The sequence below is a fragment of the Protopterus annectens genome, chromosome 2.part0, assembly GCF_019279795.1.
Source record: "Protopterus annectens isolate FY-2018-M chromosome 2.part0, PAN1.0, whole genome shotgun sequence".
Lineage (NCBI taxonomy): Eukaryota > Metazoa > Chordata > Ceratodontiformes > Protopteridae > Protopterus > Protopterus annectens.
Genome location: NC_056728.1, coordinates 986,359,480 through 986,379,061, shown reverse-complemented (window position 1 = coordinate 986,379,061; position 19,582 = coordinate 986,359,480). Strand labels below are relative to the sequence as shown.

Here is a 19,582-nt window from a genome sequence, read left to right as displayed (position 1 = left end):
TTGATAATGCTCTGATCCTGCAAGAAATCTGAGGTGTCTTCTGCAATCTGGTCGTATAGGGACGTGCAGGTATGCCTCCTTGAGATCTAGAGTCACCAGCCAAGACTCCTTGCCCAACATGGGAAGAAGCTGCTGTAGGGTCAGCATTTTGAATTTTGGCACAATGAGATATGTGTTTAGTGCGGACAAGTCGAGAATAGGCCTCCATTGGGTTTCTTTTCTTGGTACAAGGAATAGTCTGGAGTAAAATCCTTGGCCTTGTTCCATAGATGGTACCCTTTCTATTGCTTTCATCTGAAGTAAATTGTTGATTTGTCTTAAAGCCTCTGGCTTCTGGTTTGGTGGAAGGTTTGGCATTCCGCTCCTTCTTGGCAAAGTGTGGAAATGAAACCTGTATCCTTTGTCTATTGTTTGCAATGTCCATTTGTCTTTTGTAATGCAATGCCAGTTTTTTGAGAATAAAGCCAACTTTCCTTCAAGGGTGCTTCCAGTTGTTCCCTTGTAGGCGGAATGAGAGTCAAGTCATTGTGTCTGTCCTGTGGAAGTGGTTGTAGTTGCAGCTGTGGCAGTACTCCTCTGGTTGGCAGGTTGCCACTGACGACCCCTGTAGGCACCCTTTGATTGACCTCTGCCTCTTGGGCGTCTATTCCTGCCCCTCTGTGCTTTGGAGGTGTCTGGAAAGGACCAATTCTTTGAAGGCCGGTTTCTGCTGAACCTCGGAGGTTGGACCTGCAGAAAATCCTTAACTGTTTGCACAGATTTTGCTTTTTCTTCCACTTTCTTTAGAATCTCCTGTGCAGGGGAGCCAAATAAACTTTGTTTCTCCATTGGAGCATCTAGGAGTTTAGCCTTGACATGGTCCGGCAAGGATTGCTCTTTTAGCCAGGCATGTCTTCGAATTACTGCCCCAGTCATAGCTGATCTAAATGAAGCTTCCAGTGCATCATAGCCACATTTTAAGAAATGATTACTGACCTGCTGAGAATTATGTACCAAATCCTGAAGGGCCTTACGGTCTAAAGGTTCAGGAGAAGAAAGCTTTTTATTCAGCTGATCTAACAAATATTCCTGGTACTGTATCATATGGAATTGACAGTTTAAAGCCCTGGCAGAAAGAGTAGCGGATGTATAAACCTTTTTTCCCCATCTCTCTAATGCTCTTGACTCCCTTTCAGAGGGTAGTGGGTTTTTGGCAGTAGCAGCTGCAACACCTTTTGGGCCTTGAGAAATAGTTTCTGGGTCTGCAGCATGGGCTTTATACAAGTGGAAGTGGGAATCCGGGACCCTGTAGTATCTGTCAGGTTTGGCAGGGGCCGGGGGAAGTGAATCAGGGGCAGAACTGACATCATTATATGCATCATCAACTACAGTTAGCACAGGTGGTATGGCTAAAGGCCTATGCTGTGGCAAGTGTAAGAAAGTCCTTAGTCTTTTTCTAGAATCAGAGAAATCCTGACCCTGCCATTGAAAGTGTTCCCTCATAGAGTGCAAAGTCTCCCCAAAGGAAAATTCCTCTGGAGGGGAAGCAGAAGGAATAGAGTCTTCTGCATCTGAATCCTCATAAGGTGAGTATGGCCCTTCCTGATGGTCTGACAAATCAGATCCATCCGAGGAGTAATCAGAGGAGAGAGGTTCAGGGGGTTCAGTCCTAGGCCTTTTGTCAGGAGGAGGTTGGGAGGCCCTGTCTGGGTGAGGTTGGGAACCCCTAATCAGAGATATAAGGTCCTCAGCAAGACTGAGAATCTGGGAACTTGAGGAAGGTCTCTGAGAAGTAGATTTTGCAGGTAAAGCTTTTGAAATTTTAGCTGCTTTAGCCCTGGAGAAAGCCTTAATAGACATAGAAGCAGGGGGCCTAGCTGCCCCACGTGCAGGTGTAGAAATGTCCAAAGGAATGGTGTCGGACAATTCTTGTGCGCTTGCTTCGGTAGGGATTTCTGTAGCCGACTCAGCCGGGGTCTCTCTGGCCTCGGTTGTCGGAGGTATGATTTCGGTAGAAGGTAGAACCGAGGCCTCGGTTTCAGCCGAAACCGAGACACTCGCGGTAGGCCTAACCGTGGTTTCAGCCGAAACCGCGGGCCACGAGTGTCGGTCCTTTTCCTTGCGTTTTTTGGCTAAATGTGTAGTCGGAGTCTCCGACGGCATTTTATATGCAAAAGCGGATCCAAAAAACTCTTCTGCAACTCCGACCGACGTCTAAGAGTCCGTCGGTTGAAGGAGGCACAGGCTAAACAAGCTGCTACGTCATGGTCTGGGCCTAAGCAAGGAAGGCAGTAGGAATGGAAATCCTTATGAGGTATTTGTTTCCCACAAATTAAACAATTATTTACTTTGTCTGACATTGGCTGAGGCAAGAAAGAGTCCCCAACGGGGTACTTAGCTTTTTAGAAGTCTTCGGTAGCTGAATCTCTGGATCTGACCGACCGGCACTTGCGAACAGCTTCTGCTTCGGGCAGCACGTGGCAAGAAAGACTGAGGAAAATGGCGTCGGCTGATGCCTTTATACCCCAGAAGCTCTGACGTCGGGGAAAGTGCGACATCAGCCGAGGCCAGACCCAGACTTTGGAATCCGGCCGACCGAAGGGCTGCCTGAGGCAGGACAACCCATATGTTATGACTGCAGATGCATCCTTGAAGGACATCAAACTGGTTTAGGAAAGAAAGGTCCAGAAGTGGTCTCCAGGCACTTTCTTGTTTTGGCATCAGAAACATTTCTGAATAAAACCCTCTTTCCACTGGCTAGGAAGAACTGTTCCAATTATCCTCTGAGAAAGTATGTCATACAGGACAGGCAGAAACACAGGATTAGTCTAGTAGATACGGCATAATTCCTTGGAAAGGAGGGTTTTCTTCCCACCGCCATCTGTATCCCTGCTGAATCAGTCTCAAAACCCATTTGTCTGAAACAATCCACTGTCAAAGAGATTAATGGAGATTCTGACTTTCAGGAAGGGATAAGGGACTGCCAAGGTGGTGGGTGGGGGACAACATTCCCTACATAGTCATTCTGACTTACTTGACTGTCCTTTGTTTTGAAGGGTTCCTGCTTTCTTTTTGGAACCTACCAACTGTTTTTTTTAATTGCCTGCTTACCAGCAGTTTGCAGAGACTGTTTTCTTTCTTGCCAAATCTGGACATGGGAGCATAAAAATCCTCAGAAATTTTTGATAAGGAGGGCAGAAACATCTAAGCAATTCCTTGTATCAGCTTACCTTCTCATTACATTTTTTAACAACGTCTGCAGTACAGGGACCAACAATTAAATCTCTATCCAATGGTGAACTTAAAACCTCATTTTTACATCTTCTGTGAGGTTTTGAGAAAACAGTCTGCCAAACCACCTCAACATAATGCCAGCAGCAACAGCCCTGGATTTAGTATCTACAGAGTCATAAACATGCTTTAAACAATGAGTAGTAACATGAGAAATAGAAGAAACAAAGCCACACAAGGCAGATTTTTTTTCTCGCAAGAAAGAACTGCAGATAAAATATTCCTCATACTTTCACAATTAGTCAGAATATACTTTAACATATGAGTCAAAATTCTAAAAACTAAAGTTGCAGAACCATACACGTTTTTTTCCCAAACTTATTTACCATCCTTGTCAGAAGGGGAGGGATTAGAGTTAATAAAATGCTTGATAGCAGATGGATTGAAGCGACAGCTGCTGGGTCATATCTGGGATGAGTGTATATAATTTTGAAAGACTAAGGAACTTTGAACATTCTGTCTTGTTTCTTAGGTGCAGTGGGCTGGCTATCAGGGCAACAAAAGACTGTGACAAACACATCCTCCAAAGCTGGCAGCACTTGCAGAATGGCAAGAGGTTCTGGGAATTCTAGCTGTAACATTTCATAATATTTTCTGAGGGTCTGAGAAACCTGAGTGTTCTCCCACTAAACACACTGGCACATTCTGGAAACATTCTCACAGAAAGGCAATCCTTGACAAGGAGATTCAGATAACATGCTTTCCTGTGAGTCTGATTCAGAATTCTAAAGAGAAAAACCTACATCTGCCCATCACATTCCTCTCCAAATTCAATTTCTTGAATCTCTTCAGGAAAAGAGGTATACCTTACCAGAAACCACCTGTTAAGAAAGGAGAATACAAGATGCTGAGCCAAACTTAAGTATTCCTGTCCAGTGAAGCTGGAGTAAGAGAAGATATATGTTTAGTTTTCTATTTCTTCTTGACAGAAAAATTAGGGAAACAGGATTGTTAATGACTGCAATAGGTCCCCAGGGAGAGGCACAACATTCTTGTTAAGCAGGTGAACCTTCCCTGCCTCTTCTCCCAGCACCAACAAAAGTGACCCTCCCTTGCTCACTAAGGGCTTCCAACAGCTGCAGAACATGTTGTGAACCCAGGTCCATATTAGCTGTGTGGGCCACCAGAGGGATTACAAGAAAAAGTTGAGTGGTCTGAAGAACCAACTTTGGCCACGGCAGAAATCACCCACCTGAGACTGAGGCAAATTGCTAACCTTCTGTTTAGTTAGCTTTCTCTTTCTGTGGCTGGAAGAAGGACTGACCATAGGATGGGTAGTTTGTCCAATATTCAAGCTGAAAATGGTGCTTCTTTCTGACAGAAACTAAGTGGTGTGATCCGGTAAAATGTTAATAGTAGTATAAAGACACTTTTTCCAATAAAAAGACAGTAAAAAAACACTCTATGATAGATGCACACTTTACCGGCCACAAAAAGCAATTTAACACAGTTTCTCCACAAAAAAATGTTTTTAAAATGTTTAAAGCAACTTTTAAATTGCCAAATATAAAAGTGCACTCCTGTTTAAAAACAAAGCAAAGTCACATGAAAGTCAATAAAAAACATATACATCTAGCTTAAAAGTACTTTCCCACACAGGAATATAAATTTAAACACTGAAAATAAAACGCGGCAGTTTTTTTCCCACAGGGAACTTATCTGCCCAAGACTGGAACAGCACAAGCTGACTGTTGATACTCTGAAACCCTGAAAGGAGCGAACTCTTTGGTTGCAGGAAAACCCTGAAGGGCATAGTGACCAAACCTATCTTTTTAGTTAACTCAGCTGCAGCTGACTAATGGTTTAGATGTTTGGGAGTTGCCCTGAAGATTTGGAAGCTGATGGTCTGTTATATCTCATGCAGAATATAATCCATATGACTTAGGTTCATAGGTGTTTACTAGGCTAATGATCACAAGGGTCTTTTTAAGCCTAGCCATGCATCATGTACCTCTGACAACTTCTGACACCCTTAATAAGTATAAGCATGGCCTGGGAGATGAACCGTTTACAGGTTACCTGTTTGCATTACAGACATAGGTGCCAAACCAGGGATAAATTTCCGTTTTCCCATCCAATTGTCCAAGTTGCACTTGAATTGAGTTAGGGAGGAACTCTGCTTCACATGGATGGGCAGCCTGTTCCATAGACAGGGTAGTCTCTGGGATACATACCTATCTCTCCAGCAGGTCCTATTTATATCACAGGCAAGGTTTAAGTCTTCAGAATGGGTAATTCTGGTACTGTTTGTTTTGTGGATATGCAAGAGGTCCATCAGAGTGGGGTCTGACAATGCCCTGTAAGCCAGGCATAGATCTCCCCTCAAAAGCCTGTAGGAGCTGGTCTGTACAGGACATATTACTTACGCCCTGTATTCTTTTAGCGAGGAACCTCTGTAGACGTTCCAGTTGTTGGATATTCCTGGTTAGGTACATAGTAAAGGTGGCATTGTACTCAATGATAAGTCTGATGAATGCCAAATACATTGGAACAATGACTTTTTCAGACTTGCATGCCATAGGTTACTTGCAGCAGTGGTCAATATGAAAAACTTCCAACCAGAAGAAACAATGGAAGCAGGTAACAGAGCAGCCAAAACCACAAATGAAACAGTGTTTACTGTTGGTTTTAAATGACAGCCAAGTGGTCAGAGCACAAATATTTGCAATGAACTTTGGCTTGAAAAAGTTTGAAAAAAACAGTCATACTCCTAGAGAGGATGTTTCAGCAATATTGTTTACACGGTGGTTAGCAATCTGAAAGCAAAAACAGTGTAGTTAGTTATCTACATGAATGACATTTGCTTAGCCACTACAAACCCCTAATTTCTAAAAATAAAGAAGCAAACAAATAGTCTTTCTAAATGCACGGATGAACATTACTATAACCTAATCTAAGTGCATATCGAGAACATGAAGGTCTACCCCAGCTCTGTGGCTCACAGGGTAAAACCCTAACTATGACCCAGATGACCCTAAAATGAACAGTGGTTCAAGAGTTGGAAAAGTCATAGGGGAGGATGGTAAATGAGCAGCTATGGCTTGCCCATCCCGGGCAGAGGCTATGATGGTTTCTAGACTGGCTCCTCTGCCACTCCAGTGACAATGATGTAGGTCCAAAACCATAAAAAGCAACAGCCAGTCAAGACAGGCATGTGAGCTATGGCTACCCAAGCAGGTGATGGTAGCTCCTGCCTGCTCACATACAGAAGCACAAATGTGCAAAACTGGGGTGCTAGTCATCCTTGCAGTGACATAGATGCTTACACCACCAAGAGAAGAATTAGGGCTTACAATAGAAACATCCCACTGCTCAGATCTGACCAGGTGTGAGGAAGGACACAAACAACTTTCATGACTGCTTGGATAATGGACTCCTCTGGATTGCACGTCCCATACATTTCTGTATATGTCGTTAAAATGGGGAAGAACAAGCTGAGTCTCATAAGGGAAGGTTTGATGGTCAGCAAGCAATGGGGCAAAAAGCATAAAGAATAAATCATAAAAAGCTCTCACAAAGAAAAAAGCATGAAAAGTTCTCCCTTCCCTTGACACTAACCAAAAAAAAAAAAAAAACAAGAAGGTAATTGGAAAACTCCAAGGAAAATTTGTGGGAAAATATGAGTTAATTCAAGTACACCCAAGCCTTTTAAAAGACCAGCAATGATTTTGTCAACTCAGCTTTTGCGTGTACCGGATGCAGGTAAGCTATTAACAACAGTACCTGTTGTCAGTCTTATTGAGCAGAATACCTAGCATAATCCAACTGGTGTAGGGCCAGGCACTTTTATTTTCACTGATAAACTGGGTAATGGCTTATCCATGGATCTTTTACACCCACAACACAGGCCAGAAAAGGCAAGGGTAAATACTACATATAAATATATATACATACATACACAAACACACCATCATCATCATTATTATTGTTGAACCCCCCCCCCTTTTTTTTTTACATGAGGTCATGAATTACATCATCTGTCGCCTCTTCTCTTGATTCAGTGCAACTCTCCTTCCTTTTTTGACAGTCATGCCTGACTATCCCAGGTCTTCTCTCACACAATCCATCCATGTCTTTGACATCCTCAATTCCTTCTTCCTCTCTCTCCCAGATCTTCTTCAGCTAATAGTGTTTTGCTTTACTGCACATGTACCTGAACCACTATAATTCGTTCTCTGACTTTCTGTGCAACTGGTGCTACTCTGGGTTCTGCTCTGATGTCATCATTTCTTCATCTCTTCTACAATGTGCATCCTACCACCCACTGCAGGCATGTCATCTCCATCACCTCGTGCCTTCTCACCTACTTTACCAATGATGCCCAAGTTTCTGTACCATACACAAGTACTAGTCACACCACTGTTTTGAGCACCTTATTTTTCAGCTCCTTTGGCATTCTTTTGTTGAGGTCTACACCCGTCTCTCTGTGACATCTGGCTGCAGCCCCTTTGATTCTAGTTTTGATTCAGGTACTTTATTACCTCAAGCTTCCAAAAATGCTCTTCCTTCACTGCTCATGTTTCTATGCCATAGAGAAATACTGGTGGCACCACTGTTTTGGCATTTTTCTGAAAAACAGTATCCCTAGCTCTCTGTGCCAAAACTATTTTGATTCTAGCTTTGACCTCCGCATTCAGACTAACCTTCCCTTCTTCTCAATCACCCCTTCCACATCCTTGAAGCTGTTAACCTGTTCGACAATTTTCCCTTCTATTTCAATTTTCAGCTTCTTCTGATTTCTCCCATTTGCTGCCATGTTAACTGTCTTGTCTGTGCTCTGTTTCATCCCATTTGCCTTCAGTTTTGCACTCCATTCCCCAATCATCTGCTCTAGTTCATGTTCAGAGTCTACTTGCAATACCACATCATCTGCATACAGCAGCTTGGTTGGTCTGTTACCTCGGACTTGTTTGCTAATGTAATCTATCACCGATATGAATAGTAGTAGGCTCAGAAGTGAGCCATGATGCACAACCACTCCCAGTGAGAACTTCTCTATGAGTCAGAACACAGGTTTTACTTGTGACACTATATCCTTGTATATAGCTTACATTAATTCTTCAGCTGTTTCTGGAACTTTGAACCACTGCAGGACTGCCTAAATTAGCTTTCTTGGGACTTTGTCAAATGATTTCTCCAAATATAGGAATGTCCAAGTTGGACTCTTTCCTCATCTCTAGCTTATTCTCCACTATCTGCCTCACTGCAAACATCGGGACAGTCATGCCATACAACTGCTCACCTCCAATCTTACTTTCTAATACTCTGGGTACTAGTTTATCAACTCTGACTACTAGTTTATCTACTCTGGTACTAGTTTATTAATCACTCTCTCCAGCACTTTCATGCAATACGGCAAAAGTCTGATACCTCTATACCACCCACAGTTGTGAATGCCCCTTTTGTTTTTGTACATCGGCACTTGAATGCTTATCATTCTGCACTTTCACATACTGTAATCTAGGATATGCCTTTCTCTCCATACTGCTACAAGTACCCTCAGGAGCCATTTATCTCCCCTAGCTCATCCAATATTTTGATTATATCTGCCATGAACTCATCTGAGCCTGCTGCTTTCCCTGATTTAATTTTCCTTAGTACTGTCCTTACTACTTCTGTGCTGGGCTCTACTTCCTCTTTCATATAGGCTGTGCATGGGGCAGTACAGCTTCTGTGAGGTTTTCTTTCATTCAGTAGCTACTGGAAGCACTCCTCCTTTCAGACTCTCACCTTTTGTGGTCTGGTGAGCAGGCTCCTCCTGTTATCCCTTATGAATAAACACACACACACGTGTGTGTGTGTGTGTGTGTGTGTGTGTGTGTGTGTATATATATATGTATATATATATATATATATATATATATATATATATATATATATATATACATATATATATACATATATATACATACATACACACACACACCTATAAAAATACCCTATGCTCAAAGGACACCTGCACACTCACAAACATATATACACACTAGTGCAAACAGATTTAGAGTAGCCAATCAACCAGGAATACTGCATATTTCTGGTTATTTGGAAATGAAAAGACAACAGGAGTATTTGAAGAAATGTCACACAGACACGGGAAAATAAGAAGTTATGTACCTACCATAACGTTCCATGTTAGTTGTCTTCTTCTCGCCTTCTTTCTTGCTGGTTGGGTTCGGAACCGATCCTCGGCTCCGACTCGGCCAATACTAAAGCTCGAGAGCTAATTCCACCGGCTCGAGGCTCCCCTATATCCCACAATGCTAGGCGGTAACTACTCAGATCTCGTTTGATAGCTAAAACCAAGCAGTTCTGGTCTCCATAGTATGGAGAAGAGAGAAAAAGAACCCACCTCTATATAAACCTGTATGTAAGCTACCACAAACAGAAAAGGGAGAACAGAGGTGGTAGAACATGTGGGAAGGAAAACCCCAATGGAAGATCCCAAAAATTCCTATCGGTCTGTCCAGGCTGGGGGGAAGGAGGGTGGGACGCAAGAAAGAAGGCGAGAAGAAGACAACTAACATGGAACGTTATGGTAGGTACATAACTTCTCAATGTTAAGTTGTCAATCTCGCCTTCATTTTTGCTGGATGGGACCGCGTCCCTAGCACCTTACCCCGGGTGGCTTATTGGAACAGACTCTTGAGAACAGTGGAACCAAAGTTGGCACGGTTTCTGGAGGCCATATCCAATTTGTAATGCGAGATAAAGGTATGAGGAGAAGCCCATGTGGCTGCTGCACAAATGGAATCTATTGGTAGCCTGTCCTGAAAAGCTACAGATGTAGCTAATGCCCTAGTTGAATGAGCTCTAGGTCTTGAAGGCAGTTTTTGATGTCTGATTTCATAGATGAAGGTAATTATAGAGGTAAGCCATCTTGAAAGGGACACTTTAGTAACTGGAAGGCCCAATTTCCCTTCCGCATAAGACAGGAAGAGCTGGTCGGATTTCCTGAACTGTTTAGTCCTGTCTAAATAATATCGAAGTTGGCGATGAACATCTAGAAAATGTAACTTTTGTTCCGACCTGTTGGAATAATCAGGGAAGAAGATGGGGAGATCAATTTTCTGGTTTAGGTTTGCCTCAGAGGAAACCTTAGGCAAGAAGGATGGATTAGTCCAGAGGGACACCCTGTCTTTATGGAAAACTAAGTAAGGAGGACGACTGCAAAGAGCATGAAGTTCAGATACCCTTCTAGCTGATGTTATGGCTACTAGAAAAAAGTGTTTTCCATGAGAGCAACTTAAGAGGGCATGAAGCCGCAGGTTCGAAGGGGGGGGAGAGAATCAAGGATGCTAGGACCAAATTCAAGTCCCACTGAGGTGGGGGATCTTTGATTGGGGGCTTGAGCAAAAAGACACCTCTTAGAAAGGCTTTGCAGAGTTTATGGGACATGATACTGGAGTCCGAGACACCTACATGAAAGTTAGATATAGCAGCTAGTTGCACTCTAATGGTAGATGAGGAAGAGCCTAAATGAAAGAGCTCTGCCAGGAAGTCTAGGATAGACTGGATAGGTGCAGTGAAGGGGTCTATATTTTTTGATGCTGCCCAGAAGGAAAAACGCTTCCACTTACTATTGTAAATCCTTCTGGTAGAAGACTTGTGAGAGGCTATCAGGATGTTATGGACCGAATGAGAGATTAAGGGAAGCCTGGCTAGGGTAGGAATAGGAGAAACCACGCTGTGAGGTTGAGAGATTGGAGGGAGTGGTGCAGCTGGCCCGACTGGTGGGTCAAAAGATCTGGCACTGGGTCCAGATGCCAAGGCTGCTCCAAGAGGTAATGATGGAGGAACGGAAATCATATCTGTCGAGGCCAGTAAGGGGCAATGAGGATCATGGTGACTCTTGAGGCGATAGCTTTCTGAATTAATTGAGAGATCAGTGGAAAGGGGGGGGAAAGCATACAGAAGTCCCCGGGGCCAATCGTGAACTAGAGCATCTCTGGTGGGTTGGCTTGGTAAAGGGAAGAGGGTGAAAAAGTCGTGACACTTGCTGTTTTGGGGAGTAGCAAAAAGATCGCAGCAAGGCCGGCCCCATCTTCAAAAGATTTCTTCCAGCACTGATTTATTTAGAGACCACTCGTGAGGCATGAGAATAGCCCTGCTCAACTTGTCCGCAATCACGTTGGACTTCCAGGGAATGTGCGTTGCTATCAGAAAACGCTGAGAAGAAATCGCCCACTGCCAAAGTCTGAGTGCCTCTCGACATAAGGGGTAGGACTTGCTTCCGCCCTGTTTGTTGATGTACCACATTACGGACATGTTGTCCGTCTGAATTGCAATAGCCCCTGTGGGAAGGGAGTCCTGAAGGGCTTGCAACGCTAAAAGCACTGCTCTCATCTCTAAGACCCCCCCCCCACCCGATCAGGGAGGTGTCCGTCGTCACCGTGGCGATTGGGGGGAGGGATGAAGGGTCTGCCCTGGAGAACTTGAGGTGATGTGATCCTCCAAGACAGGTGATTCTTGCATGCTTGGGTTAGCAGGATAATGTGAGACATCGGGATCTGTTGGAAGGACCATTGAGAAAACAGCATCCACTGGAGTATCCGCATGTGGAAACGAGCTAAGGGGAGGAGTGTAATAGTAGCTGCCATGAGTCCTAATACCTTCAAGACTACCCTGGCTTTGATCTTGTTGCATTGAAGTAGAAGGTAAACTTGTTTGCGGATATCTGATACTCTTTGCTCTGTTAGTCTGGCGGAAAGATGAACTGTGTCTAAGGTGGCGCCTATAAAGGTAACAGATTGACAAGGCGACAAGGCAGATTTTTCGAAATTTATTGAAATGCCTAGAGCTTGGCAAGTTTGGATGGTGAAGTCTCTGGATAGAAGAAGTTGGCATCTGGTGGTGGCGGTAAGGAGCCAGTCATCCAAATATGGAAACACCTGGAATCCTTGACGTCTCAAGTGAGCCGTGACCACTGCCATACATTTGGTGAACACTCGGGGGGGCTGTAGTGAGACCAAAGGGCAGGGCTCTGAACTGGTAGTGACTGGCTCCCAGCCTAAAGCGGAGAAACCTCCTGGAGCGTCTGTGCATTTTGATATGGTAGTACGCATCCTGAAGGTCTATCGAGCACATCCAATTGTCCTGACCCAAGAAGGGTAGAATGGACTGTAGCGTGACCATCCGGAATTTTGTTTTCTTCACATACTTGTTTAGCTTGCTGAGATCCAGTATTGGTCTCCAGTCCCCTGTTTTTTTTGGTACCAAAAAGAATTTGGAGTAGATTCCAAATCCTTGCTGGTCTGCTGGGACTGGCTGGATAGCTCTTTTTGACAGCAGCTTTGATATTTCTAACGCTGCTTGTTCCCTTAGACCGGGTGGAACGTCTGGAAGGGATCCTTTGGGTTGGGATGGGATGTGAATAAAGGGGATTTTGTAACCCTCGGATATGATCGACTGTACCCATTTGTCTTGAGTGAGGGAAAGCCAGGCTTTTGGGTACAGTGATAATCTTCCCCCGACTGCCTCCGAAGGTGGACAGCCAGGCAGCTCCTCAGGGATGCTGAAAGGGTTTATCAGAGAAAGTCTCTCTGCTACCCTGGTTTTGCGGACCACCTCTGCCCCTAGGGCGGCGTCTATTGTTGTTCCCCCCTCTGCCTCTAGAGGGGAATCGACTTTGTGCGTCAGATGAGACTCCTTGTGGTTTGCAGAACCACATTCCCCCCCCCGACCTTTGGGATAAGGTCTGGAAGGAGTAGAAAAACGGACTCCCACGGCAGAGAGAGTCTTACCTTCCTGCTCGCACCTAGTCAATGTATCCTTCACCTGAGGACCAAACAACGGTGAGCCATCAAAGGGGGAATTGGTGAAGGACGCCTTGAAAGGGTCCGCAAAACTGCAAAGCCACATCCAGGCGTGGCATCGTAAAGCTACACCTGTGCCTGCGGCCCTACTCGCCCCATCAGCCGCATATGAGATAAGCCGCATGGAGGAGTTGACAGACGAATTCAGGGTTGCCAACTGGGAGTTCATTTTGTCTTGGAACCCCTCAGCTGTTGGATCCTGCATAGCCTCACCCATATCCTTGAGTAAATCCATCTGGAAACGGGTGAAGTGACACAAGTAGTTCAGCGACCGCATGGCAAAGGTCGCTGAGGAAAACATCCGCTTACCGTACCTGTCCATGGTCCTAGACTCCTTATTAGGAGGATGGACAGGTACTGAAGGATCGGCTAATTCCTTCTTAGTGGCTGCGGCCACCACCATGGCATCAAAAGAGACACCTTTGGAAAAGAACTGTTTCTCTTTTGGGGCAGTAATAAATTTTGACGGCTTCCTTGGGGTAGGTTCCACCGAATCAGGGGCCGTCCAAGCCTTCCTTGCCACCACTTCCATGAGGGGGTCAAAGGGAGGAGACACCCAGGAGGTGGAAGGGCGAGAGCCAAACGCCTCAAGGTAGACCGACTCGTCCTCTGAAGGGTTAAGGGTGGGCCAGTTCCCCCTCTGTTTAAGGATTTCAAGGAAGTCAGCAAAAGAGACATCCTCAGAGGGGGACCGAGGGGAACCTTCAGATTCCTCCAAGTCGGTGTCGGAGGTGATAGACTCAGGGGAGTCAATGTGCTTCCTCTTGCACTGTCTCTTCCGAGGGGGTTCCCCTGCCAGATCAGGAGAAGCCTCGGAAGAAGAGGATATTCCCAATGGGGAAAGCTGAGGAGCTGGCTCTCTACGGTCTGTTACGAGGGGGGTGGGTAGAAACCATCGCAGGCACTGAAGAGGGAGGAGCTGACGGAGCCGACTGTGGGGTAGACACGGGGTCTAGCACGCTCCGCATGACCTCAAAGGCGCCCAGATCAGCCAAGGCCGAAGGTCCCCGCTCCAAGGAGACAAGGACCCCCCCCCCGGCACTGACAGTGACGGCTCCGAGGCCAATGTCGGAGCCAAACTCACCAGCGCCGACGCTCCGAGAGGGAGAACGGGGTCGGACAAGGGTCCGATGCCACTCGCCCCCTCAGAGCCGACGAGGGAAGCCCGGCGCCGAGATCCCTCCAAGGAGGAAATCGGAGCAGACGACGTAGCCGAAAGGGAAGGTATCGGCTCTGACGCACTGACAGCCACAGCTCCGACGAGCCCTGGCTCCGAACTCAGAAGAGTCGGAGGAGGAACAGAAGCAGGGATGGGAATAGCTGCTGACTGTTGAGTAGGGCTATGCAGCATTTGGTCCAGTGCCTCGGACTTGAGAAGTCTACTCACCACTCTTTGTAAGTCATGGTCGGACAGCCTGGAGGACCGAGAGGAATGGGACTTATGGCTCCGCTCCGACAGAAGACGGGATCCCGGAGCCGAGTGGATGGAGCCGATGGAAGGGGACCTCGACCTCTTCTTTGAAGGTGGCTCCAATAAGACTATTGGAGCCGACTGAGTCTTAGCAACCTCGGCTCCGGCCGGAGCCGAGGTAACGGTTTGAGACTTCGAAACATCGACTCCAGCCGGAGCCGATGTTGAAGCAAACTTGATGCTCCCAGCAGACAGTTCTGAAGCTGGAGCCGACGGCCTGGAAGTCTTTGAAGGCTTCCCCGATGCAGACTGGGTCGAGGGGCCTTCAGGCTTTAATAAGCCTCGAAGAATACGTTTATTTTTGCGTTCCTGCAGGACTCTAGGGCTGAATGCATGGCAAACAGCACAGGAGTCCTGCAGGTGCAAAGGTCCCAGGGAATAGACACAAGAAGTGTGACCGTCTGTCAGAGACATTTTCTGACAGCACGAATCACACTTCTTGAAGCCTGAGACCTTGGAGTCTTTAGACATCCTAAAAGAGACTGTATATCAAAGGACACAGACACAACACAAAGACACACCATTTAACCAAAAGAAAAAATCCAGTCACACTAAAAAGACAAGGGAAAAAGAGGAGTGGGCCAAAGGCCTAGAAGTTAAAAGGGAATAAAAAGGGGATAAAAATGAGGGAGACCCGATTTAAACTAAAGGGATACCCTGTACTATAAACTAAACTAAATAGAAAGGATAGGGGTAGAAAATTGAAGTTTTTGACTAGAAAAACTCACTAACCTGCCAGAGCCGGTAGAAGAAAGCACCTCGCAGCTAAGCGGCAAACGAGATCTGAGTAGTTACCGCCTAGCATTGTGGGATATAGGGGAGCCTCGAGCCGGTGGAATTAGCTCCCGAGCTTTAGTATTGGCCGAGTCGGAGCCAAGGATCGGCTCCAAACCCATCCAGCAAGAATTAAGGCGGGATTGACAACTTAACATCATGTAGATTTCAGAAAGACAGTGACAGGAGGTTAGGACTGAACCATGTAACTGTGAGTCAGAGACCTTACAGCTGAGCTGTTGTGTTCTCATATCCCAAAGATGTGCTGTAGGTGAGCTGGTTACACCCATTTGTTACCAGAGCAATTACACTGCATAAACATAAAAACAATTCTCACATATTTTTCTACATATACTGAACAGTGTTCATTTTGTGCACAGGAAGACTGTCAGATAAGAACACATACACATTTGGGTTATAAAAGTACATATGCATACCTGGTAGTCAAGGATGCTGAAGCCCAGCCCACTGATTCCTTTCTCAAGCATTATATGTTGTATTTCAGTTTCCCACATTGCCAACGCAGAACTCTGCATTTCTTCGATACATGGTCCATTGCCAGAGTTATTTATAACATCATCTGTCTCTGAAGCGCCAACAGGTCCCTCAAGTAAAATATGAGACTAGATTGAAAAATGACAGTAAGAACTATTTAAAGCAGAAAACAAATCACTGATCATTAGTGAAATAATTCTAGGTCATCAATCATATTCACATGCACGGCTTGTGTTTTAGTTTACTCAAGAGCATGTTTTACATTATGTAACCTAGGCACTGACTTTACTGCCTTCAGTAGTGCAGACATGTGATCACTATCAAATATGTACTTTGACAATGTAAAGTACAACTCCAATTTTACAATAAAATAAACAGTTCTAGAAATCTGAACAAAGACTACAGACTGCTAGAATTACACATAACCAGTTCAAGCAAAACAGGATGTTCTGGTCAGGAATACTGTGAATTTATGTTTTTTTCCTCTTTTAGTTTTCATATTAACTATGAGAAAATGTTAACATTACATGCAGCTCTACCTTGCAACATACATTTCAAGTACTACTGCCATTCAAAACTCATTAATGCTGCACCATCACTTATCACAATATAACAAATCAACAGGATACACTGCAATCTATAGACTTATCCTGGAAGTCATTACCTGCAAACTCATAAGCTATGGTATGCAATGAAAAAGAATAAAACAAATTTGCTCATCCTCTGGTGAAGTCGTTTTATTTAACTTTTTTTCTTTAAGTCAAGAAAAACATCAAAAAAATTAACTGCTAATTACAAACAGTAAAGTTAATGTTTGGTATGCAACAACTTGCTAATAGCAAGCCAAGTTAAGTTTATATTTTGCACATACAGGGTCTTACCCGATGGCACAGTGGAACAGCTCAGCTCCCATGTGCAACATCAATATGTTGGGTTCAACACTGCCCTGAGTACTGTTTAGAGAAACAGAAAAACTGATTCAAAGCCTATTGTTTCTTTCTCAGGAAGGTCATGTATTTTGCTTTGCCTGGCAAATCATGATGGAAGAGGAGTCTTCAACAATCAGACAAGCTAGAAACAGGAGGTTATTCAGAGCACCTGCAGAAAGGCAACACAGTTTCCAACATTATTGTCACAATATGCTGGCAGAGGAGCAAGGCCAAGGTGACCATTTTGTTACAGGACTTAAAGTGGGACACTTGAGGGATGCCCCGGGAAGCCAGGTCTGCAATCCCATTCTCCCAGCCCCCATGGGAGTGGAGATAAGGCAGCCATGTCATCTCGCATTGGGGCAGGCAGGTTGGCCTCCTGTCCTTCACCAGGCACTGTGGGGATGCCACTCTGTGAATAGCACCGCCCAGGAGACAAGAGGTCACACACCAGGATGTTGAAGCGATGCACATTCTTCAGCGCCTGGCACCGTGAGGGTGAGAGACTGAGCTGTGCTGCAAAAAATGTAGAGATGGGGGGTGGGGGACCCATGTCCATCTCCCCTGTGAGTTTGAAAGCCCTAGGTGCAAGGCAAAGTTGAGAACCAGGGTCATGGAAGTTGGATGATGGACTGTCTGAGGCTTCATGGCCCAGCAGAGTTCCATGAGGCTGGGAAGATCCCCTGAGAGACTCCAAGGGCATGCATAACAATGCATGACTTGGCAGCAATTAGGAGATATGTAACCCTGGAAAAGAGCTCTCTCTCCTGGATAGAAGTGGAACCCCAGAGGGGGGGGGCAGTCCCGATGGAAGTTTGGAAGGGAAAGAGAGCAGTGGAAAGTGACTGGTACAGGACAGCTCTCGCCTGGGTGAGGGGGTATGGACCATGCCCCCTTTGGGACAGAAGTCTGGAAGGGGGAGAGAGGCAGACAACGGCAGGGCTGGGCGAGCTCCTGCCTGGCTGAGGGGGGTCAGGCAGAGCTCCCCACAATAGAAGTCCTTAAGGGAGCACTAGGGAGGACAGCAATGGGACCTGGAGAGCTCCTGCCTCGGTGAGCGGGGATCAGGCACCACCCTCCCATGATGGAAGTCCTTAAGTTAGTAACTGGTGGACAGTGGTGGAGCCTGGAGAACTCCTGCCTGGGTGAGTGGGGTCAGGCAGAGCTCCCCATGATGGAAGTCCTTGAGGAAGCTTCAGGGTGGATGGCAGAGGGGCCTGGAGAGCTCCTGCTGGGGCAAAGGCATCCAACTTCATCCCTTAACCAACAGCATCCTTGAAAAATCTCAAAGTACCCAGAGCTGCTCTGGATGGTAAAGCAGGGGAACACTGAAGCCTTCATGAGAGACGATCTGCCCCTCAGCGGACTAGGAAAGTTCCGGAGGAGCAGAGGGAAGCTCCCCTGAGAGGGTCCGAGAGCATGAGCAATCCAGCATGATTTGGCAACTTCAAGAGACACGCAGGTGGAGAAGTCCCCTGACATGGGGGGGCCATGACTGGGGAAGGTCTCTTGGTCAGGTCGAAGGGGAGGACTATAGGGTTTGGCCCTGACATAAGTCAGTATGGTATGGGAGTGCCAGGCAGATGGGTGTAGGGCCTGGACTGCTCCTGTCTGGGTGAGTGGGGTCAATCAGAACCCCCCACAACAGAAGTCCTTGAGGGAGTGACTGACTGATGGTGGCAAGGCCTGGAAGGCTCCTGCCGGGGTGAAGGCATCTGACCTTACCCCATACCCAATGCTATCCCCGAAAAATCGCAAAGTCCCCAGAGCTGCTTAGGATGGGAAAGCAGGGGGACTGGTCACCCTGGAAAGCCAAGTCACCATTCAGACTGAGTGGTCTAAACTGGGACAATTCTGTTTCCCAAAGACAACAGAGACTTCCAAACTGGGACTGTCCTGGAAATACTGGGACCGTTGGTCACCTTGGGCAAGGCATATAAAAAAAGCCCTCTACTCCTTATTGTAAAATACAGAAAAGGCACTGGCCACACAGGAATAATGGACTCAAATGGCAATGTAGTGGCTAAGTTGTCTAAGGTTAGCAGAAAAGGGGAAAATCCCAAATCTGAAGCCCTTGCTCTTTTAATTTTATCTCCTTTATGTCTCACCTATCCTGACCCACAATCATCCAGCCATGTCTCCTACTATCCCCCTCCTTCAGTCCTGCTCATGGACTCAGAAAGATATTGGTATAGAATAGATAAGAGAGAGCGGGGGGGGGGGACACAGCAGACACCGTAGCACAAGAGGTTATAACTTGATTACTATGCATCTAACAACTCTACTCCTGTGTACACCTTGGCAATGTCGAGCTGGTTGCGGGTATGTCTTTCTGTACTTCTACAATGTTTAGTTAGAGAGCACAAACTCAGCCAGCCTTCCAGATGGCATTGTTTCTGTTGTGAGACCTAACTTACTCCCTCTTCTGCAGGATGGGCATGTCAGTATTTGGCTGCTTAGTTCCATCCTTCCCCAGCTAGGTCTTGCAATGCACAGACAATAATCGAACCTGGGTCACTGGTGAGGTAATCAAGGATCCATGCAATTATGCCATGCAACCAGCTTTGATTAAGTTTTCCTTACTGAAAAGCACAGTCAATAAATTCAGCAGAAAAAAGTTGAGCTACGGATGGGGAACAGGGCAAATGTGTAGCTCTATTCACTGTAATAAAATACATCCATCACACGACTCATCTCCAAGCCCATCAGCTACACTGAATCATTTGCAAACCAAAGTGATATTAAAATTGTCAAGTAGAGGATCTTTCACAGATTTCTACCATCAGTATTGCATTTTTAAACAAAGCAAATTAAATATTTCACTTATGTAA

General features: G+C 45.7%; 1 protein-coding gene across 8 annotated transcripts in view; it reads right to left on the bottom strand.

Moving 5' to 3' along the window:
- The window catches only part of MPDZ (multiple PDZ domain crumbs cell polarity complex component), a 3,829,210-nt gene that overhangs the window by 2,394,453 nt on the left and 1,415,175 nt on the right, over positions 1 to 19,582 (bottom strand). For 7 of the 8 annotated variants that reach the window (XM_044061234.1, XM_044061239.1, XM_044061240.1 and 4 more), the window contains exon 17: positions 15,765 to 15,950. In XM_044061234.1, the coding sequence (XP_043917169.1) occupies positions 15,765 to 15,950 (186 nt within the window). The remainder of the gene's footprint in view (positions 1 to 15,764; positions 15,951 to 19,582) is intronic. The other variant, XM_044061236.1, reaches the window with a different exon arrangement.